At 36.0% G+C, this 23,401-nt stretch overlaps 1 protein-coding gene across 1 annotated transcript; it reads right to left on the bottom strand.

Annotated features, from left to right (window-relative positions):
• Window positions 1–8,827: 8,827 nt before the first annotated feature.
• Window positions 8,828–23,352, bottom strand: LOC102806752 (uncharacterized). Its single transcript, XM_006818295.3, has 10 exons — window positions 23,211–23,352; window positions 19,793–20,917; window positions 17,324–17,390; window positions 11,987–12,083; window positions 11,729–11,860; window positions 10,851–10,940; window positions 10,472–10,549; window positions 10,263–10,328; window positions 9,839–10,014; window positions 8,828–9,204 (listed from the first exon to the last, which is right to left on the bottom strand). Exons 2-10 carry the CDS (start codon window positions 20,910–20,912, stop codon window positions 9,069–9,071), a joined length of 1,962 nt encoding a protein of 653 aa, XP_006818358.1. The 5' UTR covers window positions 20,913–20,917; window positions 23,211–23,352; the 3' UTR covers window positions 8,828–9,068.
• Window positions 23,353–23,401: the final 49 nt, after the last annotated feature.

Here is a 23,401-nt window from a genome sequence, read left to right as displayed (position 1 = left end):
TTTCGAATTGTCCTACAATTTGGTGCATGTATTTTATTTTTAGCTCCGCTGTCGACTTTGTCAAGCGGAGCTTATCATATGACTGATTGTCCGGCGTCGTTCGTGTCAATGTTTTACTTTTTCGACTTCTTCTTGAAAACTACAAGCCTGAATGCTTTGATACTTGGTAAATATGTACCTTGGGTAGACCTCTCTCAGATTTGTTCATTTCAAGATCATATCTTCAATTCTCTAATTTTGGTGAATATTTTTGTAATTTTTGGTAAAAAGTGATATTTTTGACTTCTTGTTAAAAACCGCAAGTCCAATTGCTTTGATATTACATATATAGGTACTACATGTGTATCTCTCTCAGATTTGTTCATTTTGTAATGATATCTTCAATTCTCTAATTTTGGTGAATATTTTTGTAATTTTTGGTAAAAAGTGATATTTTTGACTTCTTGTTAAAAACCGCAAGTCCAATTGCTTTGATATTACATATATAGGTACTACATGTGTATCTCTCTCAGATTTGTTCATTTTGTAATGATATCTTCAATTCTCTAATTTTGGTGAATATTTTTGTAATTTTTGGTAAAAAGTTATATTTTCTTCTTTTGTTAAAAACCACAATCATTTATGGTTAAAAATGATATTTTTGAATTCTTGTTGAAAACAGCAAGTCCCATTGCATTGATACTATGCATATTGTTCATTTTCTAATGATATCTTCTGTTCTTTAATTGAAATGTGCATTGCTAACAGCGGAGCTATCTCAGCCGATAGGCTGCTTGTTATATTTAGTTGTGTGTAAGTTATAGAGGGTTAGGAGTATGTACTGGTACTTTCAGTGGATTCAGTTTTCTATAAAAAAAAAAATAATAAAGTACCATTACTCCAAAATTAAGATTGCATGTTTCACCCTGTAAGCCACAATTGCCCCCTCCTTTTTCTATCAATCTTTAAATAATTCATCTTTGTCAATGTTTTTTTTTTTAAATTGGGAGGGGGGATTTTGAATATCGCCCCCCCCCCCCATGTATCAGTATGCATGCTTTGTCACAACATTTTTTTTCCCCCAGTCCCACCACAATATTCAAAATAGTACACCATGAGGTTTGCTTTCTGCTATTGCAGCATAAACATATACGATTGGTTCATATTTGAAGATTCACTACATATTCAATTTTAGTTTTTAACTTGTCCCATTATTCTAATAATTAAATGTTTTTACAAATAGTTTTTTTTCTGTTTCAAACTCAAAGACACATTTATTTTATTTATATTTGTCTATCATGTTTTAAATCTCATTTTTTTGTAATGTGTAGACATTTGTGTATATGATTAAAAACAGATGTAGTTTTCACTGATTGACTGTTGTATATTGTGCATATGATCTCCCTAGCTGAGATTCTGTGTGTTTTCCCATAGCTGTGATTCAACGTGCTTTCCAAGGTCTCCCTAGCTGTGATTCAACGTGCTTTCCAAGGTCTCCCTAGCTGAGATTTTATGTGCTTTCCAAGGTCTCCATAGCTAAGATTCTATGTGCTTTCCAAGGTCTCCATAGCTGAGATTCTATGTGCTTTCTAAGGTCTCCATGGCTGAGATTCTATGTGCTTTCTAAGGTCTCCCTAGCTGAGATTCTATGTGCTTTCCAAGGTCTCCCTAACTGAGATTCTATGTGCTTTCTAAGGTCTCCATAGCTGAGATTCTATGTGCTTTCCAAAGTCTCCCTAGCTGAGATTCTATGTGCTTTCCAAGGTCTCCATAGCTGTGATTCTATGTGCTTTCCAAGTGCTTTCTAGCTGAGATTTAGGCAGAGGGTTCTCCGAACCTGCCTATTCATATAGTTCATACCCACCATAGAACTGTAGGCATTAATCGGCGATTCTGCCAATGACGGAGAGATAGAATCTAGAATCATGACCCCAAGATTCTTTTCCCTTATGTCACGAACCATATGGCGGCGCCCATGTGGCTTGCTAATCACTTTGGTTCCTTTCTCTCCGCCTCAAGGACTTAGACCAACGCTACGGAAAGAGGGGGTGGTTGGGGGACCCGGAGTCTATGGTGGGTAATTGAACGTTGTGAATTTAGGCAGAGGGTTCTCCGAACCCGCCTATTTACAAAGTTCATACCCACCATAGACTCAGTCAAAATGACTAGTGAGTTAATTGCACAGACCTCATGCGCTCGTACTTGATGTCTGCAAGCTCTGTGTCGAGGAAGCTAAAGTATTATAGACCTCTTATACAGTCGCAGTAAACCATCTGGTTATGGAAGTTGCGGAGGCCGGCCTATCCTGCCTGCCTGGGCCATAACACAAAGATATGTGCCTGGCGCCCCATCCTGAATCCTTAGTACGGTTTGGTAGCAACTCCGTGCTCGAACCAGCCACCTCCGGGCCGACAAAATTTGACAGCCGGGGGATGACGATCGGGTGAGGATCATGTTCTGGGATTTGGTTCTTGGCGAGAAACCAGATTCGTGTCTTTAGCACAACTTGATGTCCATAATGACGATACATCATCCGAGAAGGACAATGCCCCCAGCTCTGGCCCACGCCTAGTAGGAAGACTATTTTCCACGTCAAAAATTTGAGTGGTGCTGATCAGAGAGGCTCAAAGGGTGGTCTGCTTAGAGCGGACAACACAACCAACAAGTTCCAGATGGGCAGCTCCCTTGTATGGGATCTCGGCATCTGGAGAGCAGTAAATAGTCTCCTAATAATAGGACAATCGGCTAGTCTGGTTCCCGTGCGTTCTCAATGGTGGGGGGGGGGGGCGACCTGTAGCCAACAATCGCTGCGTAGGACAAACTCACTTCGTCAAACAGGTGGACAAAGGAGTCTGCTACCTGCCCAAAAGAGGGATGGGTATGGATCAATCTCGGTGTATGCTCGCAACTTAGAAATGTAGACTGCATTGGTGGAATTCCTGTTCGCCCTGGCCAGGACGTTGGCAGCCCGCTCAGATAAAGCTTTCGTATGTGCGGGTCTAATGAGAGCCTCTATGCGTGTAAGTCATACCTGCTGTTTTTAACAAGAAGTCGAAAATATCACTTTTTACCAAAAATGACAATAATATTCACCAAAATTAGAGAATTGAAGATATCATCACAAAATGAACAAATCTGAGAGAGATACACATGTAGTACCTATATATGTAATATCAAAGCAATTGTACTTGCGGTTTTTAACAAGTAGACGAAAATATCACTTTTTACCAAAAATGACAAAAATGTTCACCAAAATTAGAGAATTGAAGATATTACAAAATGAACAAATCTGAGAGAGATACACATGTAGTACCTATATATGTAATATCAAAGCAATTGGACTTGCGGTTTTTAACAAGAAGTCGAAAATATCACTTTTTACCAAAAATGACAAAAATATTCACAATTAGAGAATTAGAGATATCAACATGAAATGAACAAACCTAAGAGAGGTCTACCCAAGGTACATGTACACCAAGTATCAAAGCATTCAGGCTTGTAGTTTTCAAGAAGAAGTCAAAAAAGTAAAACATTGGCACGGACGACGGACAATCACTCGTATGATGAGCTCTGCTCGACAAAGACGACAGCGGAGCTAATCAGAGTGGGCGCCGCCATATTGACTATATATTTTGACTGACCGGAGTCTATAGTGGGTAATTGAACGTTGTGAATTTTGTCCCCTAGCTGAGATTATATGTGCTTTCCAAGGTCTCCCTAAAACCTGTGCTTTATAAGGTCTCTCTAGCCCAGAATCTATGCACTTTCCAAGAGACTAATTGTCACAAAATGAACAAATGTAATAGAGGTCTACCCAAGGTACCAATCTGATTAAAATCTGATGTAGTGTACGGCTTTAATTATTTTGGCTATAAACTTATTTTAATTTTATTTTTTATTACTTTTGTTATTAATGCCCTTTTATTTTATTATTTTACTTTGATTTTGATTTTGTGATTTTTTTTAATTCCGCCCTACCTACATCTGATCCGATGCCTATGTAACGAGATTTCAACGAGACCCACTATCGACGATTTTAGTCAACGAATCACAGACCTCCTTCTATAGCGCACATGATGACGTCACCGAGCAGAGTCAGGTTGCAAACTAACTCAAATAAAATGGCGGATTATACCGACGTTAGCGACCGAGAATGACACGGCTTTTCGGTAAGTTTATCATTGTCAAATGCAACGAAAGTCATTTTTATGTTAATATTGTGGCTCGAATGGTTCGACTTTAGATCGTTATTTTGCATAGTTATTCTGGGAGTGACGATTTTGTTTCCACCGGTTCGACCGAACACCAGTGTCTTTTTTCCAGACGGGTGATGTTTTGTTGACGATCGGGCCAAAATCGTCTACGGTATTGAAGCCGTCGCTGTAAATATTCACCAAATTGTATCAACATTTTGTACATTATATAATAACTCTTTATTAAAGTAATTGAGCTGATTTGGACTGGAATAAAATATTTTTTTATTTGGAACACATCGAAATTGATCAGGAAATATTATTTTGCTCCAATTTTCTGCGTCGATGCCGTGGGCTGGTGACCGTTATACAATTTAATATCAGTTTGCATTGTTTTCTATAGCTGTTTACAGTGTTCTAATCATTACGATTTACTTATTTCTTTGCTTCCATTCTAGATAATTATGCTCAGTGATGTAAAATTGAAGCGATGACTGAATGAACGAACCTTGGCTGGCAAAGATGTATCTGGAAGTGTACACATTTGTTGGAAGTGAAAAAAATATTCAATGTAATGCCAAAAATTGTAAAATGCTGTGGAATTTCTTTTGAAAATAAAAATATACTAGCAATTTTCTATTAATGGTTTATTCAAGTGGACAAAATATAATGTACAGAAAGATTGTCCGTATACACTGAAAAGTAAGCAACCGACAGCCTGTATAAAAAGGGGGCTGTGATTGGCTGTTACTTACGCGAGATTTGAACGGGACTTACATAGGCGTCGGATCAGATGTAGGTAGGGCGGAATTTAAAAAAAATTAAAATCAAAGTAAAATAATAAAATAAAAGGGCATTAATAACAAAAGTAATAAAAAAATAAAATTAAAATAAGTTTATAGCTAAAATAATTAAAGCCTGTACACTACATCAGATTTTAACCAGATTGCCCAAGGTACCTACAAAACAAGTATCAAAGTAATTGAGCTGGTAGTTTTCAAGAACTTGAAAAGGCAATTGTTGACAGAAAGACGACGAACACTCACCTACATGAACAGCTCCTTTCAGTGGAGTTAATAAAACAGACAAATTTCTTAACTGTAGTACATATAACTAGTGGTTTATTTAACAAAGTGAACATGTATACACTTGAAGCAAACTGAAAAATCATTTTATCAACAAAAATTAGAACTTTAAATAAGCATAAAATCAATATATTTTTTTTTAATATTAACATGATTCAATAATCATGAGTAAAGTACTAGTGTATAATCACATTTGCATATAATTAGCATAAAGCCGATAAGCTATTAACATATGGAGGTAACATCTCAGGTAGCAGAGATTATTTGAGCAACTTTTTACCGTACAGAAATTTAGTTTCAATACTTTTGCGTACTTCTCAAGTTGATTTTAGTCTTTTGCCTCAAATGCTCTGCAAGCGTGATTATTTCTTTTCGTGCTCTGTACAATAAACCGTTGAAACTTCGCTACTATGAATTTACATGATTTGCGATCAGGACAAGATTGTGGGAAAGTTGATGCGACTATCTTTGGGATCCCAGTGAAATTTTGAGACATTCTAAATTTGCATTTAACAGTTTTAATATACCGATAGTTCACAGTTGCTATTCATAGGAAAGTAAGGAATGGTGTACATTTTAACCTTTTTACCACCAGATTTTCTCTCACTCACATTTTTCTGCAATTAGTTTTGCATCAAACATATTGATTTAAAAAATTTACAAATTCTTCTGGAATTTGATTTTCACAATGAATTTTGACAAATTATAATTCATAACATCTTGGGGAAAACGTACAGTAATACAAACGTACAGCCATACAAACATTTGGTTATGAAGTTTTGTCGCTCAATAACTGGAGAACACGTTAGAAACTCAAAACTCATCTATTGCATAGAATTTGTTTCTGTGAAAGCACAGTCTATCAACAAATTGCTTCTGTGAAATTACATAGATGAGTGAAACCGACATTTGTGACTTGGAACACATACAGAAATGTTCTATATTTGCAGGTATATTATAATGAGCTCTAAGAAATTACTATTGATTATATATCAACACGAATTCATAAAATAAGAGCATGCAAGATATCTATGCACGGTTGAGATCTTGTGCAATTCAAACATGCATTGTATTTTTAACCAATAGCGTCACAAAACATTTTTTGAAGTGAGATTATATCTGGACATGAACAGATCAGGAATTATTTTAAACAAGGATTGAAACAGGGGTGCAGCGCCCCCTTACCCTGGGGAGCAGATCCTCTGGCAACCATACAATTCTGAATGACCAGGGATCACATGTGACCACAGTCTTCAACTGTAACCTGTCCGACAGTAATGTTGACCCAAGGAAGCCATAGAATGCTCCATTTTAACTTAGAACAAGTCATTGTCAATGACACGTCCCCGTTCCGTTCATAGTGACATATACATTCAAAGCAGATCATGACCGAAATGCACCTGCATATGTACAACACATTGTGCTAAATCTTAACAAAATCCATCCATGCATGACTGAGATCCGGTTCTGGAATTGTGAAAATATGTGATTTTGATGCATTTTCGGCCTTAAAATGGCCATCATTCCGCTATTGTTAAGCAGATCATGAAACAAATGCACATATCTATTTGTGACATGATGTACCATGTGTGTGTGAAGTTTGAACTTGATCAATCCAGACATGTCTTGGATACGGATCCAGAACTGAATTCTTTAACAAAATGGCCGCCAGTCGGCCATTTCGAACTTGATCCGAAAAAAAAAAGACGTGCATCAAGGTCCTATTATGTTTAATGTATGTACCAAATTTGAACAAAATCCATCCATGCATAACTGAGATACGGGTCCGGAATGGTGAAAATGTGCAATTTCAATGCATTTTCGGCCTTAAAGCGGCCCCCATTTGGCTATCGTTAATGAGATCATGAAACAAATGCACATACATATTTGTGACATGATGTACCTTGTGTATGTGAAGTTTGAACTTGATCAATCCAGACATGTCTCGGATACGGATCCAGAACTGAATTCTTTAAAACAAAATGGCCGCCAGTCGGCTATTTCGAACTTGATCCGAAAAAAAAAATGACGTGCATCAAGGTCCTATTATGTTTAATGTATGTACCAAATTTGAATGAAATCCGTCCATGCATAACTGAGATCCGGGTCCGGAATGGTGAAAATGTGCGATTTCAATGCATTTTCGGCCTTAAAGCGGCCGCCATTTGGCTATCGTTAATGAGATCATGAAACAAATGCACATACATATTTGTGACATGATGTACCTTGTGTATGTGAAGTTTGAACTTGATCAATCCAGACATGTCTCGGATACGGATCCAGAACTGAATTCTTTAAAACAAAATGGCCGCCAGTCGGCTATTTCGAACTTGATCCGAAAAAAAAAATGACGTGCATCAAGGTCCTATTATGTTTAATGTATGTACCAAATTTGAATGAAATCCGTCCATGCATAACTGAGATCCGGGTCCGGAATGGTGAAAATGTGCGATTTCAATGCATTTTCGGCCTTAAAGCGGCCGCCATTTGGCTATCGTTAATGAGATCATGAAACAAATGCACATACATATTTGTGACATGATGTACCTTGTGTATGTGAAGTTGGAACTTGATCAATCCAGACATGTCTCGGATACGGATCCAGAACTGAATTCTTTAAAACAAAATGGCCGCCAGTCGGCTATTTCGAACTTGATCCGAAAAAAAAAATGACGTGCATCAAGGTCCTATTATGTTTAATGTATGTACCAAATTTGAATGAAATCCGTCCATGCATAACTGAGATCCGGGTCCGGAATGGTGAAAATGTGCGATTTCAATGCATTTTCGGCCTTAAAGCGGCCGCCATTCGGCTATCGTTAATGAGATCATGAAACAAATGCACATACATATTTGTGACATGATGTACCTTGTGTGTGTGAAGTTTGAACTCGATCAATCCAAGCATGTCTCAGATACGGATCCAGAACTGAATTCTTTAAAACAAAATGGCCGCCAGTCAGCCATTTCGAACCCGATCCAAAAAAAAAAATGACGTGCATCAAGGTCCTATTATGTTTAATGTATGTACCAAATTTGAACAAAATCCGTCCATGCATAACTGAGATCCGGGTCCGGAATGGGGAAAATGTGCGATTTTGATGCATTTTCGGCCTTAAAATGGCCGCTATTCGGCTATCGTTAATCGGATCATGAAAAAAATGCATGTGCATATGTCCCATATAATGTGTGATGTATGAGTGAAGTTTGAACTTAATCGGTCCATGCATGTTCGAGATACAGGTGATCAGGGACGCACGGACGGACGCACAAGGGGCAAAACATAAGTCCCCGTTTTCGGACTAATTATCAAAAACTACACACCCTGGTAGGGAGAAACCTATCTCCCCCACTTGGTGGCACCGCTGAATTGCAGTGCTCCCTCTTGCAGTTTTTTTCTAGAAAAAACCCTGCAGATAATAATGTTATATAACAGAAAGCAATATACATGCAAAAAATAAATCTCATTATAGCATTGTGGTCACATGAGTTACCTTGGTTACTATTTATGATTTTGAGAACTTAGAACACGAGAATTAAGTGAAAAGTGACAAATTATAGCCACATAAATACTGGCAATGATTATATTGTCATTTTAATTATCGTCTTTTTTATAATTATCAGTTGATTCTATCGGCATAATTGTTTTTTTTATCACCACTGTTATCATCGTTATTTCTATAATCATCAACTCATCGTTATCTCCATTATCATCGACACCATCATTATTCTTTTTATCATCAATGTTATTTCCATTATTAATTTCATCACGTAGTGAAGTTAGTTTTGACCAGTTACCGGTAGTTAGTAATTAGTGCGATGTAAAGTTGTACACCAGGAACTTTGGAGTAGATGTATATTTGGTAGCAAACATTTTCCCGTCGGGTGTTGGGTCTGAGAATGCAATGTCGTCATTGGTCAAACTGCAACCGTACATGAAGTGACATCTGCAAAATAGAACAAAGTAGAGCATTTTATCAGGTGAGTAACTATTACTGGTGTCAGTACTTGGAGACATTAAGTGATGTCAGTCTGGGAACTTTCCCTGATACGTTTCCACATACATTAATTCCAGGAAAAATATCTTACAATAATTTTTTTTTCACTCAAGCATCAAGTATTGTTGATTTAAGTCACTAATATAATTAGAAATCATTTGATATGAACATACAAAATCATGGATAAATATGTCAATTCTGCATGGAATTTGTTTCCACTTATTGATACTGTAGAATACTTCATTTCCGCTTGGAATTTATTTTCGCTGAAGGAATTATTCAGTGAAAATAAAATCCAGCCAATATACTTTTTTTCCTATGTCTCACATTCAACTCATCAAAAATCAGTGAAAATAAATTCCGTACAAAACACGCAAAAAGCTTCTTCAGCGAAATTTAATTCCAGCTAAAATAAAATATTTCACAGTAGCTGAACGAACATACCCTGGCAGCGATAAATTACAAGGTTTGAGCAAATCTGCAAGACACATACTGGTTTAATGCTGCTTTCTATACAGCAAATAATTCTGGAAAATTTATTTTGAGACTTATTTCGAACATATGTTTGAGAAAACACACTTACTTAACACAATCAATCAAGCGTGTTGCTATTTTCTTTCTTCTCATTTTGCCCCATACCCATATACGACTAACACCACAAATAGCGGGAACCGCATCGTTACTACAGCACCACGCCCTCTTCTTGTCTTCATCGCTATCTGGACTTACTTGGTCAGTGTCTGTTAAAACCCTGTATGCCTAGGTGAAAATAAACACAAAGTGTCAGAGATATGTCTATTAAAATAGCATGGATCCAATACTGTGAAGTATTAAACACATTCAACTCTTCAATAATCAGCGAAAATAAACAGCAAAAGTGTCTTCTCAGCGAGGTAATTTTCAGCAAAAATGAAGTATTTTACAGAATGTAAGATTCATCTTTTCAAACAAAGAGTTAATGAGCAAGGACTGGAGTGTTTTGTTTTTGAAATAAACACATTACATACCTTGGTTATTTTCTCTATAATACAACAACCAACGACTTTTTTTTCTGAAGATATGAACAGGAATGCCTAAAATGAAATGAAACATATTCCAGTGTCAAATTTTGAGTTAGCTTCATGCTTTTTTGACAGTAAGAAAACATATTTAGTTAGTATATTTGCTCTGTTCGATGTGTATCATCATTAAATATTCATTTTTGTATGACACTCACTTTGCCATTCTCTTTGCATGCTAAACTCCCTTCTAGAAAACCCAGCTCTGTGTCAACAAGTTCTCGCACATCTTCAACCTGTAATATAAAAACAACTGGAGGTTAGAATTTCTGAATTTTGAAAAATCTGGACAAGAACCATTTTAAAATAAAACAAAGCAAAAAACTATAAGGAGTTACTCATTGTGGTATATTTTTTTTTAGTACAGGATCAGTGAATTTTGAAAAAAAGAAAGTAAAAGCAAAATATTATTTGGAGACTATCTAAACTGAAAACCAAATTTACTGAAAAAAACTGTCATGTGTTTACTTTCATATAATTCTAATTGATTTACAGAGTTTAGTTTTTGCAGGGATACCTTAACACACTGATACCAACCTTTCTCTGGGCGTATCTGTGATCATCTTCTGTCACCATAATGATGCGACCGTCATGGAATTCTTGCATCACATTTTCTTTCTTCCAACCCTACACGTAAGTAAGAACAATGATTATGCAAACAAACTGTCAAATTTAACCTGGAGACAATTGATGATACTTCAAGATTCTGAAGACACCCAATATCGAAGCAAACATTTATAAAAAAAATGACTTGTACTAATTTCAAGTTGCATTAGATAAAATTGTTTGAAATTTAGTGAATGGTTGCAAAAAGTTTACAAAGTTTACAAAATGAAGAGTTTTATTTCACAATCCAAGGATATGTACTTCACAGAAGCAACAAAAACAATTGCTTTGATACCTTTGTGTTGGTACACTTCAAATAACATATTTTCCCTGTACTATACGCTAAGACAATTTTTTCATATTTCGCCTAGAAAATGGGTGCTCTGTCAACTCTGAAAGTTCAAGCCCTGCAATCCCAAAAGAAAAATAATAGGAACAAGTATTTTGATTCTTCAACCACTGCTGTGGTAGCTTTCATCTTTAGATTCAATTTCTACAAAAATAAAACATTCACTAACGAATGTGACATTGGGGGAACCTTACTTGAGATTTGCAGGTGCTTGTATTCGACCGAGTCTGGTTGTCACCAGGATAGCGCATTAAATTGCCATTTGATAGGAAGATGGCCGCACAGCCCTGTCATGTAGTCCCTAAGATAAATATGACTTCTGTGGCAAAAATGCACTATGTGTCAGTACTAGTACTTGCAATTTGCACATACACATAAAAAAGTCAGGAGAGACAACAGTGACATTCAATGTCCAAAACTGTCGCCTGGCACCAAAAAATAAAATAAAACATGTACTTACTGGAAATTTAACACACTCCACAAACTTCTTATGAAACCTAATATGGTCTGATTCGTCTTCCGGTTCAGCTAAGCTGTACACCATACCACAAGTTGAACACATGGTGGCCCCAAACCGCTTCTGACCAAGATCCTACAAAAACAAAACAATGAAATTGCACTTAAATGGCATTGGTTGCCATGGTTGCACATTCTTGATATGGAACCCATCCTGCCCCTACTGAGACAAGTACAAAAGTGAACAAAATAATTCACTCACCAATATCATCTGTTCCTTGCCATCTTTATCTCGTGATTTCTTTAATATTGATGAAAACGTTCCACTGCTGGGTGAACTGGATGATTTAGCTTTCATCCTGTTGGTCAGAAAAAATTCAAAATTCAATCTACATGCAAGGGTTGAAATTGAATATTGAATATTTTCACCACCAGACTTTCTCACCCAAAATTATTCTGCACTTTTTACTTATATTCTTCAATATTTCTGAAAAGAAACCCTAATTTCGGAGCCAAATTTGAGTCAATTTTCAGTTTTTACTCAAAAAATTTGGCTATTTTTATCGCAATCTTCTGAAGGAAAGTGAAGACTATAAACAAGACTATTTATTATGTGAATTTGCAATGAAAAGAGTGAACTGGTGGCGAAAAGGTTAAAGTTGTCGAAATTTGTCATTGGCCGAATAGAGAACAAAAATGCCTTCCCATATACATTGTGTACCCACTAAAGAAAATTGAAAAAATATTATTTGAAATAAAATAAGTGCATCATCAAGTCAAAGGTCTTATGAAGCAATGTTTTGGACATAGACAACTTAAGGATATGATATGGTTAGTTAGTAAAACATGATATCTTTATTCACCTCACCACAGAAACAGACAATTTGTCATTTTACCAAGCTAGAAACTGCCTATCTGTGGACAGATAAACATCCCTAACTTTTGACCCATGTACCTGTGCAGAACGTTTCATTTCACAGAGTATGCCAACTATTTTGTGCACATATGTGGTATGACATCAACACACATACATGCTGAAAAATTAATTAATTGATATGTAAATTATTAAGCTCATCAAGGCACTTGCTACCTCACAACAGGGCATAGGTTGGTGAATGCAGAGGAGTTTTAATATGTGACACCACATTCTATTGTATTAACATAGGAAAAACTGACATACAAATGTATATATTTTAAAAAATATAGTTCCCAACATAACAACATAGTTCCCTCGACCGGCACTCAAAATTAGCGACCAACATGGAAATGCTTCCGACCAGGACTATTGTCCGATTGTTATTATAAATATGTACCGATCGACATGCATCCTGCCAGTCGTGGATTATAATTTGTAAACAATAGACCTAGCCGCACGTTTGTAAGTAAATACTTCCTGCGATGGACACAGTCTTTAGATTGAAAACTAAAATTCTTTCAAAATCAATTTCACCTCGATATAACATTGTCAAAGCGGAGTTCACGATCTGACAGTATACGCTACTCAAGAAAAAAATCAACGTGTTTATTGCATGATTTGGTAAAATACATTTGAACTGTTATCATCACGATTCATGTAAAAACTCTTCTTTCAAGACCTATTTTACCTTTTAAAAATTGCTAATCACCTCCTTCCATAACCATCATGCAGTTTTCAACTGAAACCGATGTCAACACATCGTGTTACAACATCGCTTTACTTCCGCAATGTAATTTTTATGATCACTACCATTCGGGAAAACTTTGGATTCTACTGGCATTACCATGCAGCATTCTGATTGGTTAATAGAATTATTGACCCATCGGGTCAAAGGACACATGCCGGTCAACTACATGTAATACGTCACAAACATGTGTTTTATACGGAAGCTGTGTTTTATACCGAAGTGATCGAGTGATCAAAAATATCCACTCCCGATAAAACTAAGTCAAATTTTACTTTTATTTCATATCAAAAAACAAAGTAACATTCTTTGCTTGGCATCATGACTGAGTAAGAGGAATTATTGGTATAATTGGTGTATAACATCGCGAAGCAAGTTATGTCACGTCGTAACTTTGAAAGTTCAGAAGTTTTATTTGTTCGTTCATTACTGTGAATATATACGTTTTAGAAGTTGATGGTACGAATAATAAATTACAACAATACTCCAAATAATTACGTGGTCGATTTTTGAAGGAGAATGTATTTGGAGTAAATAATACCGTGAACATATTCCTGGCTGAAGCGTTTCAAATGAGTTTTATTTAACTTTTTACAATACAGTGTTTTCCCCAGGCCTCTAAAGCGACACGGTACTGTAACCCTTGGACACTCGGCCGTGATGCTTGCCTTTTGTTCGTGACGCTTGGTCACCCGCCCGTGATGCTTATTGCTTTGTTTACAAGTGTCAGTCTCGTCTTGCATGTATTTAAAACAATAACATGTATTGATCGAAAGGTAATCCTGCTTTTGTTAGCCATAAAAAGACAGTGATAAAAACAGAAGTCTGCAAGAAGTTGCGAAGTCTTTCAAGGGTGCATAGCCTCCAAATCCAAAAAAAAATACTAGAGTAGCAATAATTTGCCCATTGCACGCAACGGCAACAATGTGACAAAACAGTCATGGTGTACGTCTGGAAGATCAACCCCGATTTGCTGCACTCCGATTTTTTATCACTCAAACGCCGGTGACATAATTAATTACCCCAAAATTAATAAAAAAACAAGTGAAATTAAGTCGTATTGGAAAGAAAAGTATGAATAATTCAACAGCAGACGAGATGGGTTCAGAAAAAACGAACTCTGACCTCTGGAAATACCCCATTCATCAGGTGCCTTAGTACAGAAGAACGCCGCCCTAAGGCAACATAATGCACGTTGCAACATTGTAACCGATGCATGCTGGGTTACAGGGGGTTCTGATCGAGGTAACAAAGATGGCAGTGCAGAGTGCATGTTTTTCTACGATGTTTAAAAACAATATCTCGTTGGCGATTTTGATGTAATGCCTATGCAGTGTTCTCCCCACATAGAACAAAGCATGGCGGCACCGCCATGCTTAGCGACCCGGCCGCCACGCTTGGGCTCAGACCGCCATGCTTACAACTTCACCGCCATGCTAATAGGATGCATTGTTTACGTCCATTTGACCCGCTCACACGTAGCACTGCATAAATTATCACCGTCTACGCCACGGCGGTTTGAACTTGCCGGGACAAATTAAACAGTCCCATTGTTAAACACGTGTGAAGTACAGACGCTGTCAATGGGGAACAAATTGTCACTCAAGTTGCAAACACCGAGATGCTATATGACAAAACATGTAAAGGAAAAAAAGGTGATGCCGCCCGGCTAAAACGTACAATCACCGCTAGCACAGCACAGAAACGGAAGCGTGTAGAAACACAGAAACGGCGTGAGGCTGGTTTTGATGAGTCGTGGAAAAAGACATTTCCCTGGTTAAGGTCAATTGTTCAGGTAAGATTTCGTAATTTTAGAAATAAAATGCCAGTGTGTGTATGTTTTGCCGATCGTAAGAACACCGAACATGGTAGGCCTACACCGATTTCAATCAACATCTTAGACACGAGGCTGGTATAGACACGACATGAAAAAAAAACATCACTCGTTACTGTCAACTTTTTTTTAGATTATTTATGGATATCTTCATAGATAATGGGTAAGCGTATGTTATAATTTGTCCAAGCAAAAAAAAAATCGAATTTGGTAATCTTCCGGTCACATGTTGACCTGTGTAAGTATTTCCAAGATGGCGGCCTGTCAACGTCTTGCGAACGACAGCTGCTATCATCACGCGCTATGATCGATGGAATCCCGATTTGTATACATAATTCTATCGTTACGTTTCAATTTTAATTGAATAGTGACCTCATGTTTTTTTTCCTCGAAATTCCCGAGTCTCCTTGTCGTTGACCTGACAAAACCAACATGTAAACAACATGTTTTGCAGACGAAATGCTATCCGTACGGCACTGGGTTCCCGATCGTGGCACAATTCAATCGTTATGTTTACATTTATTTGAACCTCAATCCTCATTGTTTTTTTTATTATTTTTCATTTTTTCCCATTAGGAATGTTGTGCAGTTAATGCTCAAAGCACAACATGATTGCAAAGAGTGGATCTTCTTTATGGAACAAAGTCCCGTGCAAGTCTATGACGATCGAGTTTAACTACAGTAAGGCAGCCAATGTTTGGAGCACAACAAAGTCAGAAGGATTAGTTTAGACTAAGTTTTATGGAACAGTTCACATTAAATGACGATCTTGTCAAATTATGGTATATTATGTAAAGTATTATGTAATTTAAATAAAGTCTCTCATACATTTTAATACTGTCTTGTATGTTTGTTTTTGTGAGAGTGAATCCTGAAAAATATGCAAATTAGTATGCAAATTAGCATGCAAATTAGACCGCCATGCTTGCCTCTGAGCCTGGGGAGAACACTGCTATGATAATCGTCAATGAATCGTTTTAATAAACAATTTGTGTATTTCATACCAAAAAGTCAGATACCAATGATCGCAATAGCAGCAGTGAATACCCGTCCAACGCAATGCCGTCAGCTGACAATGTTACGGTGATCATAGCGTTACTCACAAGGTATATTGCAATGAAAAATCGCCAAACTGCCGTTGTAGAATTTTTTTCTAATTATTGATTCATTAATTTCAACATATTTCGATATCACGCCGACTTTATAAATTTAACCCGACGTTTATATGAACCGACAGTGACATGAGCACAAAAAATTGTACACAATGATGAACCAGTTACATTCATGAATAACATTATATTGACTGACTGGCTATAACACGAGTCTTTCGATTTTTTTTTCCTTTTTATGGTCTTCTATTTCAAACTTTATTTCACTTGATACAAAAACATAAAATACAATGCAGTAAAATGATATAAAATTTATCAGATATAAAAATATCTTATCTTATTAATTGTAGATTGACAATATTTTTTGGGAAAAACTGATTATTGTGCAAATAAATTATGCAAATTAGATGCAGTGTTATGCAAATTGACCGTGATGCTTGACATGAAGTCTGGGGAGAACACTGCAATCACTGATTGCAATAGACTTTAATATTGCAACAATGATTTATTTGTTTCTGTTTTTAAGTCTGTAGCATTCGCATTTCGAATATATTTAATTTTTAAATTCAAACTCTTCTAAATTGTGAAACATGTCTTAATTCCAAAAATATTTGCACTGCGACCAAACTCATTAATATTCATTGCTAATTAATATTCATATAGTTCATTAATATTCATGACCGACCAGCACTCACGTTGGGCTGGCGAGATCCCTTTAGATTAATGTATTAATTGTTTTCTATAGCATCCCGTGCAGTCATTCCATGATCGGTAGAAAGGGATATCTTAAAAATGTGATCAGTGGCCCATTTTGTACATCATCAAAACCTCAAAAGTAAAGAATGAGAAAATGTTTTGCCATTGCATCAAATTAAACTACGATGGTATATTTTAGAAACAGATTAATGTTGGCCTATGAGAAAAAAACAAAGCTACCACTTTCAATCAAATCGCCAAACAAAATGACATACAATTTTTTCTTTATTTTGCCTTACCTCTGATGTCTCTTTGCTGTCGGTGAGGGGGTTGATGGTGGAGTAAAAATTGGAAACATTTTCAACTCTGAAAAAAAAAATTGAAAAATGATCTAGTGGGTAATATGCAAATGAATTATTGTAATTGCAATGCCCATTGTTTTCCAACATACAATTTTAAGAAGAAAACTATTTATGCCTGACAAGTACCGTTTTGGACTAAAACTGACAGGAATTTCTAGGACTACAAGGCTAGACTTTTATTATCCCTTGTTTTGCGAACCCGCCGAATGAACAGGAGCCAAAAATGAAATAAAAATAAAATTTTATTTCAGCTAATTTCTCGTGCCCGCCGACTTGTAACCGCAAAAAAATGCTAAAAAAATATTATTTTTATCTTCATTTTTTTACCGCCCGCCACATAACAAATCCAAGTTGCATTTTCGTGGGAGTATCATGATCAAAGTACCGAAGTCTCGTGCAGATGAGAAACAAGGTTATACATGGAATAAAATTTTATTTCATTTCTTCTCTCCGATCAATGATCTCACTTACAATTCTTTGAGAATCACACAAATCTAATGGGAAAAAAGAATTAATTTAATTTTTTTTCTGCCCTCCTCAAAAAAATTGCCTTATAAAAACTCAAGAAACAAGGAACAAGCAGCCTATCGGCTGAGATAGTTCCGCTGTTAGCAATGCACATTTCAATTAAAGAACTGAAGACATCATTAGAAAGTGAACAATATGTATAGTATCAAAGCAATCGAACTTGCAGTTTTTAACAAGAAGTCGAAAATATCCTTTTCTACCAAAAATGACAAAAATATTCACCAAAATTAGAGAATTGAAGATATCATCACAAAATGAACAAATCTGAGAAAGGTCTACATGTAGTATTTATATATGTAATATCAAAGCAAATGAACTTTTGGTTTTTAACAAGAAGTCGAAAATATCACTTTTTACCAAAAATTACAAAAATATTCACCAAAATTAGAAAATTGAAGATATCATCACAAAATGAACAAATCTGAGAGAGGTCCACATGTAGTACCTATATATATATAATATCAAAGCAATCGGACTTACAGTTTTTAACAAGAAGTCGAAAATATCACTTTTTACCAAAAATGACAAAAATATTCACCAAAATTAGAGAATTGAAGATATCACCACGAAATGAACAAATCTGAGAAAGGTCTACATGCAGTATCTATATATGTAATATCAAAGCAATTGAACTATTGGTTTTTAACAAGAAGTCGAAAATATCACTTTTTACCAAAAATTACAAAAATATTCACCAAAATTAGAGAATTGAAGATATAATCACGAAATGAACAAATCTGAGAGAGGTCCACATGTTGTACTTATATATGTAGTATCAAAGCAATTGGACTTGTGGTTTTTAACAAGAAGTCCAAAATATCACTTTTTACCAAAAATGACAAAAATATTCACCAAAATTAGAGAATTAAAGATATCATTACAAAATAAACAAATCTAAGAGAGGTCCACATGTAGTACCTATATATCTAATATCAAAGCAATGGGACTTACAGTTTTTAACAAGAAGTCGAAAATATCACTTTCTACTAAAAATGACAAAAATATTCACCAAAATTAGAGAATTGAAGATATCAACATGAAATGAACAAACCTAAGAGAGGTCTACCCAAGGTACATATACACCAAGTATCAAAGCATTCAGGCTTGTAGTTTTCAAGAAGAAGTCGAAAAAGTAAAACATTGACACGGACGACAGACGCCGACGGACAATCACTCATACATGTATGATAAGCTCCGCTCGACAAAGTCGACAGCGGAGCTAATAAAAAAAGCCTGGTCCAACTGACAGTGAGAGGCAGTTTCGAACTTTGATGCAATTGTTGATTATAATTCAGTAGTGATTATAATAATGCACAAAAAATAAATTCGTTGAATTGTTATGAAATGCAAGTAAAATTTAACTTAGTTTTATCGTAAGCGGATGATTTCGGTCACATGTAAATGCTCAATGCGATATCCGCCATGTTTTTACCGTACACGAGTTGACCTGAAACTGATGGATGGTGCCAACGTGTTCTAATTACCATAGCTCATTTAAATATGTTAATGAATGTTCAGTGACCGAATGACAACTGCAACATGGAAAAGATTTACTGATGTTGTAGTACGATCTTTTGGCTTTGATTTTGATGGAAAAACAGCATGATTTTTAAACCAACAATCTAGTTTATTTTGAAAGATAATCGGAGCATTGAAAAAGCATTTAACACTTTTTATGATGATAACAGCTTATTGTTGCACCAAAGTTTACCCATTCATGCTGGCCACAATAAACATCAGTCTTAAATAGACGTCAAATGTACGAAAAATGACACCTAAACTATAAATACTATAAACAGTCTAAATGAACTTACATCATGTATAATTGGAAATGATAACGATTAACAATAAGTTTTTGAGTATAATTTGTCAACCAACCTTTGCTACTCTTTCGAACTGGTGCGACCGTCTCCTCTGTGTCTGAATCAGGTGTATCCTGCGTCAAAGCCACGTTATCTAATTTGGCTTTCTTTGGTGATTTCCTGGGTGTCTTCTTCGGTGAGATCTCTCGCTTTCTCTTTTTGGGGCTGTCGCCAACAGACGAGGACGTGCACAACTTTTCAGACAAGGTCCCATTAAGAGTACTGAATCCAAAGTCATCAAGAAAAACATCATCCAAATCGGCTTTACTTTTTCCACCATTTTTTTCCAACCTTGCTGGAGTCAACGACGGGGAACCCTGACTTGTCATGCTCTTCTTTTTGCTAGGTTTTACAGCACTGCTCGACAGACTCCTTTCTTTGTATACCGGCGCAGACTTTTTTTTACCTTTATTCAATCCTTGCATGTACAAGCGAATGCCTTTAGAGGCGCTGCTCGGTTTCTTACTGGCTGTAAAACTAAATCCATTCTCCTGTTTCCGAGGACTCTTCCTTGGCGATCTCCTCACTGGTGTCTTAACACCATTCAATTGTTCTTTCCTTGGACTATTTTCTGACTTTGCAACCTTTCTGGGGCTTTTTCTGGGCGATGATCTTATGGATTTCAGCTCCGGCAATCTTGGCTTTTTTACATCACTCCTCACTACAGTTTTAACATTTTTCTTTTTCCCGCTACTTGACTTGGATGTTTTACCTTTCACCCTGTTGTTAGACTTAGGCGTTTTGATTTGGATTTTTTTCACGGGTTTATTCACAGTAATGTCTTCCCCCAAACTTTTCCTTCTCTGTTCGTCCAACTCCCTCAATTGTTTTCTCTCAATTGGACTGATGTATTTTGATTTGTTCCCACTGTAGAATGATTTGGAAGGAAGAATTGGGCTTAAATTCTCTTCTAAATCATGTTCTAAGCATCTAACAATAGATGACCCTTGTCGATTTGATGAAGAATTGAACGCACGTGGAGATGAGCCTCCAAATGATCTCCTCGGACTCTTTCGTGTGTTCGGTGATTCAATATCATCTAGCCAATCAGTTTGTCGCTTCATTCTGGAATCGTTGGCAGATTCAGATTTCCTTTGTTTCAGCGGAGACGTAATAATTCTGCCAGATCCAATCATTTTTCCTGTAACCACAAAACAAAAACTTTTATTGAATGAAAGGGCTTCCATGAGCAGTAATATTAAAGTGTGTAAAATTCAGGGTGGTGGGTAACTACTGTCCATTGAGGACCTTCGCAAAGCTTGTTGTGTTTTTGAAAATGGTGACAGTGTTACACAGACAAATACAGTATTCTGAATTTCAGTAATTTCAAGGCAAAAATTTCTAAATGTCTTAGACACATGCAATTATGAAGGAAATATTGTGAGGTATCTTAGTAGCAGTGTGCCCTTTAAGAGAAACATTTTGTAGAGAGTTAAAATGAAATTTCCAAAAATTAAGTTGAGTCAGCTTGTTGACTGCTGGCGAGAACAGTATTGAAGAAAAAAATAAATTACATGTGACTGTATGTTGGGGCCCCTGATTTTTTGTTTTTGTTTTATTCATAAAATGTTAATTTCTATTTCAAGATTATTTTATTACCGGGGTAATGTGTGAATTAGCACACAAAGTTGTGTCACAGCAAAATCTTTGTGCGTCAATGGCGTGTGATATCATCTTAGAGGGCACACTACTTAAGTACCGGTAGATTATTTCATTAGTGTTGACTCCATTTTTTTGTTTGTTTATAATATCAGGGTTCTGCCCAGCCTCATTTGAGTGCCAGTAGCTAATTTACATTCATAAGATCATTAATATTCATGAGCTAATTAATATTCATTTTTGTCATCCTCGTAGTTATGAGTTATAACTTTGTTAATTAATTTTACTTTTATTTTAATATTTCAATAATCTACTCTGAGAAAAATGAAGAATGGATAAACTTTATTTTTGCAATCACATTGACTTTTGCCCCGGCAGCTATTTTTTTTTTTTTTTTCAAAACATGTAGACCATTTATTACGGTCAAAGTGGAAACAAGAATTAGACCCGTTTTCTGGTCTGTTGCATATTAAATCACATTTATAGTGAGTAATAACTATACCTTAAATCGCTGACTCAACATAAGTTCTGGAATTAATTTTGTGAGCTAGCCTTAGCCAAAAACCTCAACAAAACTTACTATACTCAGGTGCAAGTGTGGAGTAAACGAACAACAGCTTGTCGAGAACCTGAGCAAGTTTTTATTCAACTCAACAAATCTTCAAGAGAATTAAACTTCTGTTTAATGATAGTTCCTTTACACTTATTTATCTATCTATCTACAGTATCTATCTATACATGAAATTGTTTTTTCATCATCAGAATTTTGAAATCAGATGATGAGAAATGTTTCTTTTTTTATGACATAGCTTGAGAATGATTTGGCAAAATTGAAAAAAAAAATTGCGCATGAATAAATCGTGAAAAAATCCTGTTAGAACTCCATATTTCGCATTAACTGTTAATGTATTAATTATTCCTTTGGTTAATAATTTTGCTATTTGCATTGGAAAATAAAATCCATTGAATAAAATCCATATAAAATAACAATAGAAGTGTTTCCCTGTCAAATTTGGAAACTAAAACACTGAGTATGCTCAAAATTGTTAAATTTTGCTGTGACTCAGTATTTGCAATTCTCTCTGAAAATTTGTTTTTCTCAAAATTAAATCAGTCTAAATGAATATTTTCTCTGATATTTTTTGGCTGATCACATCATCACAGTGTAAATAAAGCATGCTGCAATAGAATGGAAAAACTCCTTAAAATACATGTACTACAAAACAGTTACAATCAGGTGTAGGACCACTCAATGCAAACTAACACGAGATGTAACCAGCCCACTAAACTGATTTTTATTTTTAGCCACCTAACATAACTTATTATGATTTTATACATTCATTCTATATTTCCAAACTCGTATAGAAGTTTTAAATAAATTAAATGCATTTGGTTAAATAATTAAAACTCAAATAAAACTGAAACCATAGATCGCCTCCGTGTGAAACGCCGCCAAGATTCCCTCCCCCGCCAAACTCCAGCGAGTCAAGACTCGACAACTTGAGCGGCTTTCCAAGTTTGTTATTGTATTGGAATATTAAAGCGCGGAAGTATTTAGTTGTGAAATATAAGTGCGGCCACATCATCAACCCGTCCAGACGATCAACAATCAGTACCAGTATTCACGTACGCAAATATAGTACGTTGGCGTTAATGAGATCGTATCCTGGGCCGGTTAAAACAATGCGATGAAGGCAATGGGACAATGCCCTGTACCGGGAAGTGTCAATGTCTTAGCGTCAGCTTCTCAGAAAATTCAGTTTACAGCCAACCGACCTCGATCAATGAGAGCAAAGAAAAACTTAAAGTGATATTTCTACTCCTAAAGTACTCACTTTGAACAAATATTGGAAGTTTGTCTTCGATCCTTTCGTGATCACGGAGAAATCAGGCATGAACTCTAGAGAAGGCGATCATCGTCTGGCCACTGTCGCCATTTTCGAAAACACAACAAGCTTGGCGGGAATTTCATTTTCATATGTCGACACCGAGGGCGCTCAAACCAATTCGGGTGTATGGTCATATG

This window comes from Saccoglossus kowalevskii, chromosome 18, assembly GCF_978046115.1.
Source record: "Saccoglossus kowalevskii chromosome 18, keSacKowa6.1, whole genome shotgun sequence".
NCBI classification, from domain to species: Eukaryota; Metazoa; Hemichordata; class Enteropneusta; family Harrimaniidae; genus Saccoglossus; species Saccoglossus kowalevskii.
This window is presented reverse-complemented; position numbering and strand designations above follow the sequence as displayed.

Bases quoted from the DNA above. Each gene is read 5' to 3' on its own strand.
- LOC102806752 (XM_006818295.3), bottom strand. From the start codon at position 20,912: ATGATTGGATCTGGCAGAATTATTACGTCTCCGCTGAAACAAAGGAAA. The intron at 10,941-11,728 runs GTAAGTACATGT...ACTTACGTGTAG, and splicing joins TGGAGTGTGTTAAATTTCCA to GGTTGGAAGAAAGAAAATGT. The intron at 10,329-10,471 runs GTGAGTGTCATA...ATTTCATTTTAG, and splicing joins CATGCAAAGAGAATGGCAAA to GCATTCCTGTTCATATCTTC.